The sequence below is a fragment of the Mesocricetus auratus genome, unplaced genomic scaffold (genome assembly GCF_017639785.1).
Source record: "Mesocricetus auratus isolate SY011 unplaced genomic scaffold, BCM_Maur_2.0 Super-Scaffold_100003, whole genome shotgun sequence".
Classification (NCBI taxonomy): domain Eukaryota; kingdom Metazoa; phylum Chordata; class Mammalia; order Rodentia; family Cricetidae; genus Mesocricetus; species Mesocricetus auratus.
In genome coordinates this window covers 102,306,370-102,323,672 of record NW_024429188.1, presented here as the reverse complement: position 1 = coordinate 102,323,672, position 17,303 = coordinate 102,306,370, and the positions used below count along the sequence as shown (strand labels likewise).

Below are 17,303 nucleotides of genomic sequence, written 5' to 3'. Positions count from 1 at the left end.
CTTCCTGTTTGCTGGATTCTCATCTCCCAAACATAAAGGGTGTCTGAACCTGAGGCGAGAGGCCTACTCCATTACATGTTGCTATAGTAAACTTCCCTCTCCCCAACTGAAAATAGCTTGATGATTAAATTTCCCAGAAATACCTGCAACCATTGGTTAACTATATGAAGGTTAAAAGCAATTGGTTATTTTTCTGATAGCAGACATGAAAATTAAGTCAAGGTGAACAAAAACAAAAAATAAAAACCATCTTAATCCTTACTGTATTATGATAAATAAAAAGACACAGGGTCCAGATATTGGGGTTCAAGCTTCAGGCTGAAGATCAGAAAAGCAAAGCAGCCAGCCACTAGCTCTTATCTCTACCTCAGCTCAGAGGGGCAATCCTCAGATTGCTACCAAATTCACTGTTCCTCAGATTCACTCAGACTGCTGTGCTCTCCTCCATTAGGTTGGAAACTCAATTCTACCTATCCTCAATGTGGCTGGAGAATAAATGTGAGCTTTGAGACCCTACTCTTGTCTTAAATACCTTTCATGGGTCTTGGGATTAAGGTCACATGGTCCCAAGTGCTGAGATCATCTTTGTGTGAGCTGTTTCTCTGTAAGACTGAATATATTTCTTGTTGCTTACTGTGGCCTTGAACTAACAGAGATCTGTCTACCTCTGCATCCCAAGTGGTGGGATTAAAGGTGTGTGCCACCACTACATGGCTTCTATAGCTTGTGGCTGACTTTGCTTTCTGAATCCTCAGTCAAGCTTTAATAAATCATAAATAATATATCACTACAGGAGTGTAGGAGGAAGTCTGATGCCACCATTAAACATGTGACTTATTAGAGGCGCATACAGATGAGGTAATAAAAGGGCGATTTACCACACCGCTAACCACACCCACTTTAGGCAGGACTAAAGACGTATACGGCTGGACGTAAAGACGTATACGTACGTAGGCGGAACTACGTCACTAGCCATACGGGGGAAGGCATAAAAGACAGCACACAGGAAGTCTCAGTCTCTTTTCCTGGAGTTCGGCTTCTGGTCCGGCCGCTGAAACTGTTTGGCTCCTCTGGGTTTGGTATCTTGTGAGCAATTTCTACATTAAATACTTAGCTTTACTTTCAGTAATTGTGTGTCGCGTATCGTTACAGCGTCCATTAAAGACTACACAGGAGAATATTTTATTTTATTTATTTTGTTGAAATAGATTCTTTGTGGTCAAGACCAAGATGACTGGGAAACTCCTTGCCTTCCTCAAGAATGCCTAGATGAAGGAACCAGTGCTGGTGTTGTCCTCTGTCTGGGCCTTTCTACAATCACGGTCATAGTCAGCCCTTACACCAAGTATGCCATCTTGATCAACAAGGTCATAAGATACAACTACCCAGTGCCTATGCAACATAATGAGAACATGCCTGCTATGCCCAGCCACCCCGAGGACTCTCAGGGCTCAAGACTGGAATGACTGAAGGACCTGTGAATACACCTGCTGATGAAAGAGACCCCCTTCCTTGTTGCTCCCCAAGGCAAATGTGCAAACCAACTCCCCCCAAATGAAAAGAAACCAGACTCTTCTCTCAAGAAATACGTCCCAACCACAGTTTTTCTCCTTCCACTCCTCCCAGTTTCCCTACATCGTCCGCTCCCCTGGATCCATTCCCATTCTGTCTCCTAGATGGAGAGAGCATATCTCCAAGAGATGACAACAAAACAAAATACAGTAAGAAAAGGTAAACACCCTCTCACTGAAACTGGACAAGGCAACCAAGAAGGAGGAAAGAAGTCATATGAAAAAAAAATTTTAATTTATCGCCAGGTGGTGGTGGCTCACAACTTTAATCCCAGCACTTTGGAGGTAGAGGCAGGTGGATCTATGAGTTCAAGGCCAGCCTGGTCTATAGAGTTCCAGGATGGCTGAGACCACACAGAGAAACCCCATCTCAAAAAAAAAACAAAAAAAGAAAATTATATTTTATGTGTATTGATTGGTGTTTTGCCTGCATGTATTTGTATGTATCAAATGTGTGCCTGGTATCTTCCAAAGAGGCCAGAAGAGGGCACCAGATCTCTTTAGGCCTTACAGTATAGGCTAATAATTTCATGGTTCACAGTAATGGTAGTTTTCTTTAAAACACATAGAGGTGAATACTCACCCAGCATACAGAACTACAGATTGGCTGGTGATACAGCTCAGTGGTAAAATGCAGTGTAAAAACCACAAGTTTTATCTTTAGTGCTGAAAAACATAATAAAAGCCAACAATAAGTACTATTGATCTGTCCAGTTCATACAATTAAGTCCTAATTGTAAAGTGAGCAAGAAAACTGAAAGCTGTTTTGAGGAAACAGAAGCAAAATCATTCCTAAGCATTTTAGGTGCCTAATATGAGGCGTGATTAGAGAAATACAAGCAAACAATGGTAGCAACAACAAAACAACACTTCCAGAGAGGAGCTTAGGGAGATGACTCTTTCGGTAAAGCACTTGCCTTGAAAGCATGTGGATTTAAAGTGGGAGCCCTGGAATCCGCTTTTAAAATCCAGGCTGATGCTCTGTCCAAGCCCATGGGAGGCCTGCCCATTACTGAATAGAGGTGGTGGCAGAGTGGAAGAGGAGGAAGATGGGAAGCTGGGGTCGGTATGTAAAATAAATGAAAAAAAAAGATGTTATTTAAATAAAATTAAACAAAAAGAGTACGTTTTAAAAAATCCAGGCTGGCAGCCCATTGCTGAGGAGGTGGGGGAAGGCTGGAGCTTGCTGGCTAGTCAGGCTAATTGAATTGGTGGGGGGCAGGTTCACTGGGAGACTCTGTCTCAAGACTTAAGTTGGAGAATGACCAAGAAGACACATGCTGTCTACTTCTGGCCTCCATAGGCACATATATACTGGAATGTACACATGCAATTCAATTTTATTTTTCACTTAATGAGGAAAGGCCCCTTATTCCCTGACAGGATATTTAAGCATCCTTAGCCTGTCTCTCTTGTTTAATCAATTTTTAAAATTAAGACAACCCTAATAAAAATATGGTAGTATAGCTGGGCAGTGGTAGTACACACCTTTGATCCCAGCACTCAGAAGGCAGAGGCAGGAGGATCTCTGTGAGTTTGAGGTCTACATAGCTAGTTCCGGGACAACTAGGGCTGTTCCACAGAGAAACCCTGTCTTGAACACCCTACCCCCCAAAACTACCCAAAACAAAAAACTACTTTCTCTCTCTCTCCATACATATATGAGCTTTTTATTTCTTTTTCTGGAGAGAGGCAATATTGCAGAAGTATCATGTTTTATACTGTACACCGTAGAGTGAAAGAAAACATGTAGTGGGAGAAATGTAGCACACATTAAAACACGCACAGGAGAGAGCCAGAGAGATGGCTCAGAAACAAAAAGCACTCGCTGCTCTTGCAAAAGACCCATGTTCAGTTCCTAGAATCCACATGGTGACTCACAACCATTCTTAAGTTCAAACCCAGGTGACCTGGCAAGAGCCTCGTCAATTGAAACAAAGTACAGGGTCTTCATCAGGGTTCGAATTTTACACGTTTTATTTTAATTTTCAAGTTTGTAAAGTATTGTAAACTTAGAAACTGGAAAGCATCTGTGCTAGAGTTTACTAGTAGCTCACTACGGCCAGAGCAGTACCTCCTCTGACCAATTAAATGAAGACTGTAACCCCAGAGGACTGACAGAGCCTCTCACGATTGGTGCGCATGTGCACACACAGCCAATCAGGAAGGGGCTTAGTGGAGCTCGGTTTTCTCGTTGTTACCCAGTATGCTTTGAGGTAACCACGAAGCGGAATTGTCGAGGAGCGGAATTGTCGAGGAAGACGCCTGGTAAGGAAGATTCACTGTGGAGGTAGTTAGTCACCTGTTGAGAGATTATTAACCCTGTGGTTTAGCCAAGCAGGGTGTGTGTAGGGGTGGGAGGGAGTACTTCAGATGCAAGGAAGGGAGGTGTCCCTCGCTGCAGTCCTTCCTCCCAGTTGACTTTACCCTTGGGCCTCTGAGGAGAAAAATGGAGGCGAAGGTTGGTGAGACCAGGAGCTTGCATGGGCTAGTACCTTGCAGAAGGCAGGAAGGCCTAGGGGATTGGAGACCCAGAGAGTCCGCCCCCTTGGGCATGAGGATGCTAGGTGTGAGTGGAGTGAAGGTCCGTCAGTTTCTAGAACCTTCTGCAGTGCTGTTGCCCATTGTGAATACATTAGAAACTGACTGCTTCTCGTATTTTTCCTCTACTTGGTGTTCCAAGGTCAGATTACTGACATTTGTAAATATAGCTCCCAAATGCCTCAAAATTCCGAGGCTCCTCCCTCAGCCTCAGAAATGCTGGAATACAGACAATAGTTCAGTCCAGGCTGTTTTTATTTATTTGTTCGTTAATGATAATTTTTTGTTCTGTTTTGTGAGATTTGTTTTGTTTTTCCACACGAGTTTCTCTGTGTAGCCCTGAGCTGTCCTGGAAATCTCTCTGTAGACCAGGCTGGCCTCGAACTCAGAGATCTACCTGCCTCTGCCTCCCGACTGCTATAACTAAAGGTGTGCGCAACTTCACCTGGGCAGGCTGTTTTTATTTATGTGATGTTTGGTTTGGGGATGTAGGGTCTTACTTTAACCTCAGGTTTGTCTGAAACCTCTTGTGCAGCTAGGACTGGCTTTGAAATTGAAGTCCCTGACCTGGACTTAGACCTGAAAAATCATGCCCATTTTTTAATTTATTTTTATTTTTATTTTTGCATTTTTGAGGATTGAGCAGAGCCTCTTTCTGTAGCACAGAAATACATCCCCAGCCCTGCGGAATTCTGTATCTTTGATTTACTTCAGATTCACATTGCTACGAAAAAATGCTTGTGATAATAACTACTATGAGATTGAGATACAGACACATTTGCTCAAATTTACCAAAAGGCTAGCAGAGAAGGGACAAAATTGTAGATCTTCCTATGACTAGGTGTAAACCCACTTGGGAGTCAGAGTTGAAGCCATCATTATGTTTTGTTAGTTTTTAGCTGACAAATGGATAATTGTTGACTTTTAGACTTATAAAATAAAGAAAACCAAAACATTTTATTCAACTACAATCACTTTTGTTAAACAAATGTACATATGGTTAAGATTATTAATAGCAATTTCTGAAAGCAGCTATTCTGTTAAATATTTAAATAGTAAGCCATTTAGTCTTAAAGCTAAAGGTAATAAAATTGTGGGTTATATTTAAATCTTTTGGGCAATTAAATGTTATTTTTATAAAATCATTCTTATTTAATATTTTATATTTTCAATTTTATCAGTTAAATAATTCTTTTAGATTCAGATGGTTTGAGAGACATTTCTGATTCAGATGGTTTGAGAGACTTTTCTTTTGTGTTTTAAATTAGAAAACACAAGTTTCTTTGTGAGAAGGAAGCATTTTGAGGATTCTGTGAAGCCACCAATGGAGATTCCTTGCGTAGTAATTGATGACGGTGATGAAGAGCAGGATGGGCATGTTTCACAAAGGGACATCTTTGAAGGTACCACATATTTAATGTTGAGCATCCATCTGTTTTGAACTTACTACATTTGTGTATTATTTATTTACTTGTTTTTATATTGTGACTGCAGTTCCACCCCCCTCTCCTCCCAGTCTCTCCCCCTCATATCTCCTCTCTTCCAGATCCACTACTCCTTTGCTTCTCTTAGAAAAGGGCAGCCCTCCCAGAGATATCGACCAAACATGGCATATCAAATTACAGCAAGACTAGGCACATCCCCCTCATAGTAAGTCTGTAGGAGTAAGGGTCCCATATACAGGCAAAAGAGTCAGAGACAGCCCCTGTTCCCATTGTCAGGAGCCCCACAAGAAGACCAAGCTACACAGCTGTAACACATATGCAGAGTGCCTAGGTCAATCCCAGGCGGGCTCCCTGGTTGTCAGTTTATTCTCTGTGAGCTCCTATGAGTCCAGGTTAGTTGATTCTGAGAGCTGCATTCTTGTGATGTCTTTGACCCCTCTGACTCATACCATCCTTCCTCTCTCTCCTTAGCAAGATTCCAAAACACCACTTAATGTTTGGCTGTGGGTCTCTGCATCTGTTTCCATCGGTTGCTAGGTGAAGCCTCTCTTCTTTGACTGTTGGGCTAGGCACCAAACTATGAGTATAGCAAAATATCATTAGGTGTCATTTCATTGACTTGACTTTTTCTTTTTGCTAGTCATGTTTGGTTCTATCCTAGATCTCTTGGCTATCCTGTCTCTGGGTCTTCACCCTCAGGGGTGAACTCCCTCTCATGGTATGAAATTATAGGAATGGCCAACCAGTGAGTGGAACTTTCTACATTTTAAACTGAGTAAAACTTTGGTTCTCAGTTGCTCTTCTTAAGCTTGTATCATAGATCTAAAAACTCAATCTCTTGTCTGTAATCACATGTAGATAAATAATCCATAACTTAGTATGACCTTGCCCAAAAAGGCTTAAAAACTTGTTTTCTTAAGATAACCATAAATCAATTGATTCTATATAACTTTCAGAGAAATTATAGATCAGATTTAAAGTCTAATGCTAGCAATATGCCTTGATTTAACATCTTGTTTTTATCACCAACACAGCACAGAAGCAAGTACCTGATAATCATGAGAGGGCAAAATCCAAAGAAATAGTTGGAGATACAGGGTAACATGTTCAAAATTATTATTTCCCGTTCAATTAAGTACTTCCAGAAAAGTTTAATTGATTGTCTAACAAGTAATCTATGTAAATACTTGTCATGTGATGTATATTTGAAAACAAGAATTCTACACTATGAATTCCTAATTTGAATGGTTTTTGAAAGGGGGTAGTGCTATGGATCAAACCATCATCTTCATGCATGTATGGCAAAAGTTGTAGCATTGAACTCTATCCCCAACAACTTACATTTTTTAAAATTTCATTTCTTCACAGAGCTCAAGTGCAGAGTATTCTGAAAAAATTTGGAGGTGCGTTTTTGGATATAAAATTTATTTTATTTTAAAGCATATGGTATATAATTTATATTATAGGACATATTAGTCAACATGCTATATGACTGTTTTTAATGTTTTGTTCCCTTATAGAATTTTGTATTTTTGCCTTAGCATCATGGATTTATTTTTTCCTATGGTATAGAAAGTGAAAATGGTGCGTGTGACATGCGACATTAGTGACATTTTATTCTTTGTGTGCTTATTTGTGTGGTGCATATGTACCCATGTATACATATGGAGGCTAGAGGACGATTTTAGTGTGTCCTGTTCTATTACTTTCCACTTTATTCCCTTGAGATAGGATCTCTCACCAAACCTGGAGCTAGACTGACAGCCAATAAGTCTTAGCACTCCCCTCTCTGGTTACCACAGTGCTACAATTACAGGAGCAAGTACCCATGGGTGCTGGATTCAAACTCAGGTCCTTATCCTTGCACAGCAAGCATTCATACCTACTAAACTATCTTCCCAGCTGCTTTGAAGTGATTTTAGAAGGAAAAAAAGATGCAAACATTTTTACAGTTCCATGTATTCATTAAGTGATATGTACATAAATTTCCATACACACAACAGTTTTTCATTAACTCTGTTAGTTTTCTATTAACACGGTTTATTTTCTAGGACACTTCTGTGTTTGTTTCTTTATAAGGGACAATGTAAACCTGAATCCCGTAATGTAACCCTTTATTACTATTTTTTAATTATATTTTATGTGTGTGGGCGATTTGTCTGGTACCCAAGGAGGCAGAAAAGGATATCCCCTGGAAGTATAGCTACAAGTTGTAAGACACATAATAGATGCTGGAAATCCAACCCCCATCCTCTTGGAGAACAACTAGTGCTCTTAGCTGCTGAATCATGTCTCCAATTCCCTCATTCAGTATTTTTATAAAATATATTATATAATTGAAAATGAAAGACATTTTTACTAGCCAGTGAGAGAATGTTAAATTATATGTCAAGTGATAGTTACATGAAATTTTCTAGAAGACAATACTTTTTATTTGAGATATGGTTTCACTACATAGTTCAGGCTGGCCTGAAATTTCCTGTGTAACTAGGTAGGCCTTTACACTGGAAAGCTGCTTAATCTTCCTAGACTGGGATTATAGGCCCAAAACATCATACATGGCTTAGGAAAAATGTTCTTATTTATTTTTTAGATTTATTTGTTTTATGCATATTAATGTTCTTCTTACATGTATGCATGTGTACCATATGTGTGCCTGCATAGAGGTCAGATGCCTGTGTCAGATCCCTTGAAACCGGAGTCACCAGTGAGCCACCATGTGAGTGTTGGGAACCAAACCTAGGTCCTGTACAAGAGCAGCAAGTGCTTTTTAGCTGCTGAGCTATCTCTCCAGCCCCAGAATCTGTGTGTGGGGGATGTTTTTAATTATTATTTGACTCTTTCATAGAGATTACCCATGTCATCAAATCTTTTTTGATAATTGAAAGATTTGCACTATTGGGAGTGGTAAAGTACTCATTTGTAATCTATTTTACATAGTATTATATATGTTGAAAATATTAAATGTGTATGCCATAATACAGCTTCATCCTACTTCCTGAAAACTAATTATGTATGTTAGATAAATACTAAATATTTTCTGAAGCATCACTATTTTGATGATCTGCTATACTTACTGATGAAATTGTTCTACAAAAATGTCTATGAAAAATCTACATTTTAAAGTAATTAATACCACTGATACTTATGCACATTACCTTTTTCCATTTTGTGTTTGTAAAATATAGATTTTTGATCCAGGCAATGGTGGCATATGCCTTTAATTCCATCACTTGGGAGGCAGAGGCAGGCAGATGTCTGTGAGTTCAAGGCCAGCCTGGTCTACAGAGCAAGTGCCAGGAGAGGCTCCAAAGCTACACAGAGAAGCCCTATCTCGAAAACCAAAATAAATAAACAAGTAAAAAGATAGATTCTGAAGTATAATTTACTGTGGGTTTTAGAAACAATTTTCTTACTAGAGTTTAAGTACACTTTGGGGATTCTTGTTTTGAATATAGTATTTTTAATCTATTTTTACAAGTATGGATGCTTTGCACGCAGGTATGTCTATGTGCCACATACATAAGTACCTGGTACCTGAAAGTTTGGAACAGGGCATCAGATCTGCTGAAACTGGAGTTGGAGATGGTTGTGAATATCATGTGGGTGCTGGGATGAAACCCTGGTCCTGGGAAAGAGTAGCCACTTTTAAACACTGATCCCCTCTCTAGCTGCCCTCTTGATTGGTTTTCCCCCTTGGGGTAGTGTTTTGTTTGATTTTTTCTGGGTTTGTTTATTTTTTTGGTTTTGGATTGTTTGTTTATTGGGTTTTGTTTTGTTGTTGTTTGTTTTGAGACAGGGCCTCGCTATGTAGCTTTGGCTATCCTGGAACTATGTAGACCAGGCTGCTCAAACTCAGAGATCTACCTGCCTCTGCCTCCCAAGTGCTGGGATTAAAATGTGAACCATCATGCCTGTCTGCCCTCTTGTTTTTAGTAGAATAGTTAAAATAATGAGTTCTAACAGTTCCACAGCTAAGTGTATTCTTTCCGTTGGACAATATAAGTTTAGAAAAATAGCCTTTATTAAAATGTTTTCTTATGAAGAAATTAAAAGTCCACCCTTGATCCTTTGTTTTTTGTATTTGCTCTTTTGAATACTGTTCCTGAATTTTAAAATTATCTTCATTTAGGGAAATCAAAATTGGAATAAGGTTGGACATGTCTTATCCAAAATACATGGAAGTTGAGGTTTCCGTATTTTGGAACATTTGCATAGACTTTACTGGTTGAGTATCCTTCATCTGAAAATAGAAAACCCTAAGTGTCCTAAAGTTTGAAACATTTAGTATACCATGTTGGTGATATATTTTAATTTAATTTTAAATTTCCTTGATATTATTGAATGAACTTTATATTTACTTACATTCATGGGAACAACTGAAGTTTCTTCAACATGCAACTTTATTTTCAATATAGATGACATTAATAAGGCTCTTCATGTGAAGAGAAAACACATGGAAACTTATGTCAAAGATTGTATCAAAGGCAGTAACCAGAAACTTAAACAAGTTTGGAAAATGAAAGCACGGGAAAGGTAGGGTTGATAGTTTTGTAGGATCACATTTGTATCATTTTTATAAATGTGTACTGGTGAAAATTAATTATAAATAGACAAACAGTTTTTGAGCTTTTGGTAAAAATATTTGACTTTAATTTTGCTTAAGCAGGTAACCCTATAACTTCATTGCCTCATGGTAAGTAGATATAATTCTTAGACATCAGTGAAAATTTCATTTTCTCCTTTTCAAAGTTGTTTTAATTCACTCTTGAAATACAGAAGTATTGTAAAAGTTTTGAAAAATTAATTTATGGTTAAATATGTTTGGCAATGTAAAAGGGATCAATTATATGTGTAAATAATTCATATATTTTAACTGACAAGTCTTGCACTGAATCTTAACTGTATCAAAATAGGAAAAATAAATTCCACCTTATATTTGGTAGGAAGTCATGAAAAAATAAACTACTTAGAAATACAATTAATTTTCTGGAAAATGGAGATATATGTTAAAACTCCCTTGATTTTTGAAGAGATAAAACATGAGAGAAGACTTCTCATAATCTGTTAGGATAAAAATGGTTTGCTATTGGATAATTTTCACACTGCTGTTTTTCTTTCTTTTTATGGTATGAAATGGCCAATTCAGTTTGTTTCGAGTGTTCTTTTCATACTGGTATGAATGTGACTTCTTTCGTTATTTTGTTTTACAGGAAGAAGATTAACAGCGAATTTTCTAAGCAGTGTATGACTGCATTTCAGCAGTGGGATATGGATATACAGAAATTAGATGAAGAACAAGAAAACTTAGCTGTTGGTATCATAATTAACTTTATAATTAACTTAGTATATGTATCAAGTAGGAATGGAGAGATTAACGTTTTATTAGACTCGTGGAACTAAGCTAGGCTTCATTATCCATCCTTGGCTTTGTTCTAGTCATGCTGAATTGTAACCCAGAATGAAAGCCATTGGACCTTTTATATTAGTTGAGATTTTAAAATTTCAAAAAGACATTCGTTAAAAGATGAAAAGGGGATTACCATTTTTCTATGAAAGGAATCACAATAGGTCAACCTCAGGTATAGTTGAAAGGGGATAGAGATGGGTAATTTACATCTGGACTCTATTGTTAATCTTAGAGGACTCACTCAAGATACTAAATCGGTTCTTACAGTCCTAAACTTAGTATAAATTTAGTAACAACAGTGAATGGAGACAGTCTTTCTTAATAGCCTGGCAGAATATTCCTGTGGAGGAACAAAAACAAATTATTTTGGATCGTTTCTCTATTACTGAACCAGCCACTATAGTCAGCACATGAGATACAGATATGAGATACTGATCATATTCAATAATTTTTGAGCTGATTGGAGTTTGGGACGTGTTCAATTTGAGATGCTCAGGAGATCCATTCCTGCCTGAAAGGTGTTGAGGAAGCCACTGGTATATGAGTCAGTTCAGGGGAGAGATTAAAGATACAAACCAAATACTCGGTTTGAGGACAGTTTTTAAAGCATGAAAACTGAATGAAACCACAAGTGTTCTAAGGATAGCCCCTGAAATACTTCAATACGTACAGTTTGGTTGGGGGGTGAGATGAAACTAGTAAAGGACTATACAGTTGGTAGAAAGTAAATTACCAGGATTGGAGAGTTGGCTCAGTGGTTAAAAGCACTGACTGCTCTTCCAGAGGGCCTGGGTTCCATTCCCAGCACCATATGGTTGTTCACAACTGTCTGTAACCCAGTTCTGGGGGACCGAAATATCAATTCACATAAAATAGAATGTCTTTAAAAAAAAAAAGAACATAAACTGTAACAAGTGAAGGGAAGCCTTTTAAAGAAGAAAAGACCACTAATTGTGTTATATGCTCCTAATGTCTCATGTAAGGTAAATTTATGGGACTAGGGAGATGATTTAGTTGGTAATTGTCCTCCTGTTCAGGCACAAGAACCTAGCATATGTTACCTGCATCCACATAAAAAGCTGTGTGATGGTGAGCATTTTCTAATTCCAAAAATGAGGTTTTGGTCAGAGATAAGATTCTCAGAGCTTCCTAGCCAGCCAGTCTAGCTTAATCAATGAGCTTTGGGTTTAATAAGAGATCCTGTCTCAGAAAAGTGGAGAGTAGCCAGGCGGTAGAGTCCCATGCCTTTAATCCCAGAACTTGGGAGACAGAGGTAGACATATGTCTGCAAGTTCAAGGCCAGCCTTGTCTAAACAGCCAGGGCTGTTACACACAGAAACCCTGTCTCGAAAAACAAGCAGATGAAAACAAAAAAAGAGAGCCAGGAGTTGGTGGCACACTCCTTTAATCCCAGCACTCGGGAGGCAGAGGCAGGTGGATCTCTGTGAGTTCGAGACAAAGCCTGGTCTACCGAGCAAGTTCCAGGACAAGCTCCAAAACAATACCAAGAAACCCTGTCTCAAAAAACCAAAAAAAAAAAAAAAACTGATCGTGGTGGGGCTGGAGACTTTGTCCAGGGATTAGGAGCACTGGCTGTTCTTCCAGAGGACTCTGGTTCAATTCCCAGCACCCACGTGGCATCTCACAGCTGTCTGTAAATCCAGTTCCAGGAGGTCTGGCATCCTCATACCAGTGCACATAAAATAAAGTTAAATAAATAATTTTTATAACTGATCACGTTGATAAGATAAAATAGGAATATCTTAGCCCTAAGAGAAAAAATATAAAAGGCTTGTTTTAATTTTTAAAAGTGCAAAATACCATGGTTGTGTGCCACATGAAAAATATAGAAACAAATTTATCTATAACTTCCCTGTGTTACTTGAGATTAGAACCTAGAGACTCGAACATAGTAGAGAATCAATCTACCACTAAGCTTTGTGCCCAGAAATCTTTCTACATTTTATTTTGAGACAGGGTATCTTTAAGTGATCAACACTATTCATGTAATGTGATCATTCTACCTCAATCTCTATAAAAGTTAGCATTGCAGGCATATGCTAACGGGCCCACCTAGAGTCACATTTCAAAATAACAGAATCATTGGACTCTTGAGAATAAATGAGACAGGCGAAGAAACTGGACTTAGTAAAGAACAAATATAAGGCATCCTTAAGAAAAGGAGAGAAAGTAGAGCACATATCATAGACAACTGAGTGGTAGATCCCGTGATTTGTGAACCATCTCTTGAGATTGCTTTGCTGTTTAGTAAAGTAAGGTTATCATGTGGTGAAAGTGTTTTAACACTAGCTAGAGTTAAGCTTTCTAGGCTTAGGATTTTGTCAAGTAAATGCCCGTAACCCGGGTACTTGGGAGGCTGAGGCCAATCTATTCAACATAGCAAACACCTTATCATAAAAAAATGTTTCCTACGCTGTGACTGGTAGGATAATTGTATTGCATGCTACTGTAAAAATATAAATTAAGTAAATTTTGTCATAATACTGTTTGAAATGCTAAATTAGTTGAAAAACTATTCCTTTTAAATTTTATATGGAATTATTTTTGCTCACATAAAAATTTTAGGATTCGAGATACGTAAGGGGTTGTTAGCCTAGCATTCATGTTGCACAATAAAAACAAAAATTAAACCAAATTGTTATGGTAATGCTTTCCTTTTATATTTGTAGAATAATTTTCAAAAACAACGAAAAGCTTTAAAACTCTCTAAAACTGATCAGAAACAGTCACTGCAAGCAATTAGAGAATTGCATGAAAAGTTCATGGAGGTATGTTGCACATGGTACATATTTTCTTATAAAACTATGTTTTATGAATCATGAAGTTTTAATTACTTATCATTTAGAATTATTTCTGACTGAAATTACTGATATATATATATATATGTAAAATCCTAATGGTTTTGTAGTAATTATTCAAGACATGAAATGTTAAATTGGGAATTCGACCTCAATTGTACTTCCTAGTTTACTAATACTTTAGTTATTCTGTGTAACTAAGCATAACAAGGCTGTATGTCATTTCTATAGTCTTTCTTTCACCCTTGTGTCCTTGGGATTTGTTTAGTAAGAAGTGCCTTTCTGTTTTAGAGTTTGGTGAACTTGGAGACGAACAACTATGTTCTGCTTACTAACGTAGAAGGTGAACTTAAAAAAGAAATTTCGGCATTTCAAAAAAACCTCACGAGGCAAACTCTAAAGTACTGTTTACCTTATAAAACTTCAGACTAATAGAAGCATGGGTAACAGTAAACTAAAAATGTGGAAGTTGTTTTTATCTCCTTCCATGACACACCAGCAGTGAGTGATTGCAGATGTTTGACTCTTCAGTTCTTATTCTGATGATTCTTTTAGGAAGAATTTGAACCTGAGTGATGAGATATAATTACAATGTTAGTTAGGAGGCATGTCTTTAGAAATAGTTTAAATTGTAATCGTTAATCGCTAACTTGTTTAAGTGCAATAGCCTCTTCATATTAACTTCCAGATAAAATCTAAATGACTATGTAAGTAGCAAATACTCCTTTGTACCAAACTTCCACACACTAGTGATTTTTTTCCTTTCTAATACTGTTAATGTTTATCAATAAAGATAATTTAAATTTATATATTGGCATCAGTGTTTTTTTAAATTGGGATTGTTATTCTTTTTTAAAATTTTTATTTTTAAATTTAAATTAGAAACAAGGTTGTTTCACATGTCGATCCCAGGTCCCTCTTCCTTTCCCTCCTCTCCTCCCCTGTCCTCTCTCCAGCCCACCAATACTCCCTCATTTGCCCAGGGAGGGTGAGGCCCTCCATGGGGGTGTCCAGGCATCAGTGTTTTATCAGTTCTCAAAGCTACGTGATACAAGTGTAGAAGTTTAAATGGGTTTGATTTTATTTGATTTTGAGATAGGCACTTATTATATTGTGTGTTGTCCGGGAGGGTCTATAATTTCTAGGCTCAAGATGATCTCAGTGTTCCATGTAGATGCTGTAAAGGGTATTGCCAACATACCTGGCTGACATTGTTCTTAAGGGAAAAAAATCCTACAAAATCTATCTTATAAACACTATATATTAACTAACTTAATACAGCCTGCTCTGAGAAATAAAAATGTTTCCTGTTTACTTATATCATTCATTAAAAGAATGTACATTTGTGTCTTGGAACAAACTAAACTGCTAACATGATTAATGCAACTGACAAAATTTATAAATATTGGCCTTTGCCTTCAGGTTAATGACACTTAATGATTAAGAATACTTCACATGTGTTAATTTTATTTCTCATTTAAAATATTCATAATTATACATAAAAGGAAATGAATTTTTTTACCAAATAACGAGTTTTAAACATTTCTTTGAAATCAGTCAGACTTACTGTTTTTCTCAGTTTCCCTTGAGTGAGATAGTCATTCACAGTAAGACATCAAGTGTTTCCTCCACTGCTGTTGATCTTGTTGTTTTGAGATAGGGTTTCTTGCTGAACCTGGCCACTTCAGCTCCGCTGGCACTTCAGCAAGCCCTGGCATCTGTCTGGCTCCGTTCCTCTAGGACTCAGGTTACAGATAAGTTCTGGAGCACTGTGCATTTACTGGGAGCAATTGGGATCTGAACTCAGGTCCTCATGCTTGTACAGCGAAAACTTTACCCAGTGAGCCAACTCCCTTGCCCCATGGAAATATTTTTAATGAACATTAAAAGTCTTGCCAATTTTTATAAAAATACTACCTTAATTTATGGCATGAACTACAAACTACAAACTTGCTTTTCTTTTCACAATAATGAATGTCTGTCTTTGCCCTTTGAGACACATACATCCACAACCTTGTTTCAGTAGCCATAGTATTATTCATTTAATGTACTCACCAGATTTCTTCAGACAAAGCCCTACCTTATAGAAATTTAAGTTATTCAAACTTCATTGTTAATTATACCATGCAGGCGAAAGTTCTAGGATGGCCAATATTGGATTAAGAAAATGTCAACTCAACTGCCAAGAAATAATTTTTAAAGAGAGAATGTGGACAAAGACTTGGAAATTTCTTGACTGAAGAAAAAACAAGTCATAAATATATAAATAACAAAATAACTACATATAGTTAATATATAACAGTAATGAATGGGTTAATAAACATCTCTGCTTGTGTTATTTTGGAAAACAGTGACTAAGGTAAGAAGTAAATGGCTTCTTTTAATGTTATGTAGCTGTCTCCTCAGAACTGAAACTTCCCTCCTGTAGGGAAAATGGAGGATCCAACAGCTGAGAACTAAATAAAACTTACAAGATTTGGGTAGCTGAGAAAGCTGTAAGGTTTGCAGGGGCCCTCCCAAAGGTTAGAAAAGAAGTAAACAAATGCTGGCTGAAGAGATTATCTGTTCAGTGGAGCCTGCCTGCAGTCCCAGAAGAAAGCTCCTGGGGACACAGCTTTTGTGAGTCAGCACTCATGCTGGGGTGGGCTTCTCTGCGAGGCAGCTGCATTTTTGAGTCACCCTGTTCCTGTAAGACTGGAGGGTATAGGGGGATGGGAACATGAGGGATCAGGATTGTAAAGTTGGGGGCAGGACGGAGTGGGAGAGTAATGAAAGAAATATCTTGATAGAAGGGGCCATTATGGGGTTAGGGAGAAACCTGGTAACAGGAAAACCCCTAGGAACCCACAAGGATGATTCCAGCTAAGACTCCTAGCAATAGTAGACAGGGTCCCTGAACTGGTCTTCTCCTGTAATCAGATTGGTGACCACCCTAATTGTCATTATAGAGCCTTCATCCAGTACCTGATGGAGGCTGATGCAGAGATCCAAGCACTGGGCTGAGATCTAGGAATCCAGTTGAAGAGAGGGTGAAGGGATTATATGAGCAAGCAAGCGTGTGTGTGTGTGTGTGTGTGTGTGTGTGTGTGTGTGTGTGTGTGTGTGTGTGTGTGTGAAGATCATGACTGGAAAACCACAGAGACAACTGACCTGAGCTCCTGGGAGCTCACTGACTCTAGACAGACAGTTAGGGAACTGGCCTGGGACCAACCTAGGCCCTCAACATCTGGGTGACAGTTGTGTAACTTGGTCTTTTGTGGGGGCCCCTAGCACTGAGACAAGGACCTGTCCCTGATGCATGAGCTGGCTATTTGGAACCTACTCCCTATTGTGGGATGCCTAGTTGAGCTTTGATGTAGAGGGGAGGAGCTTGGTCCTGCTTAGACTTGATATGACATCCTTTGTTAATTCCCATGGGAGGCCTAACCCCATTTGAATGGAGATGAAGATAGAGGAGGAGTGGATGGGGTGTAGGAGGGGGGGAGGGAACAGGAAGAGAGGAGGGAGGGGAAACTCT

General features: G+C 38.3%; 1 protein-coding gene and 1 pseudogene across 1 annotated transcript; both read left to right on the top strand.

Moving 5' to 3' along the window:
- Positions 1–1,230: 1,230 nt before the first annotated feature.
- LOC121139873 lies at positions 1,231–1,481 on the top strand (annotated as a pseudogene).
- A 3,955-nt stretch (positions 1,482–5,436) lies between these two features.
- On the top strand, positions 5,437–14,484 carry LOC101825457 (X-linked lymphocyte-regulated protein PM1). The gene is made up of 7 exons (XM_021223971.2): positions 5,437–5,515; positions 6,592–6,655; positions 6,926–6,960; positions 9,976–10,093; positions 10,771–10,870; positions 13,658–13,756; positions 14,078–14,484. Exons 1-7 carry the CDS (start codon positions 5,437–5,439, stop codon positions 14,216–14,218), a joined length of 636 nt encoding a protein of 211 aa, XP_021079630.2. The 3' UTR covers positions 14,219–14,484.
- The last annotated feature ends 2,819 nt before the right edge of the window (positions 14,485–17,303 follow it).

Excerpts from the sequence above, each read along its gene's own strand:
- LOC101825457 (XM_021223971.2), top strand. The coding sequence starts at position 5,437 with ATGGAGATTCCTTGCGTAGTAATTGATGACGGTGATGAAGAGCAGGAT. Across the intron at positions 6,656-6,925 it reads GAAATAGTTGGAGATACAGG|AGCTCAAGTGCAGAGTATTC; the intron begins GTAACATGTTCA and ends ATTTCTTCACAG. Across the intron at positions 10,094-10,770 it reads AAAATGAAAGCACGGGAAAG|GAAGAAGATTAACAGCGAAT; the intron begins GTAGGGTTGATA and ends TTTGTTTTACAG.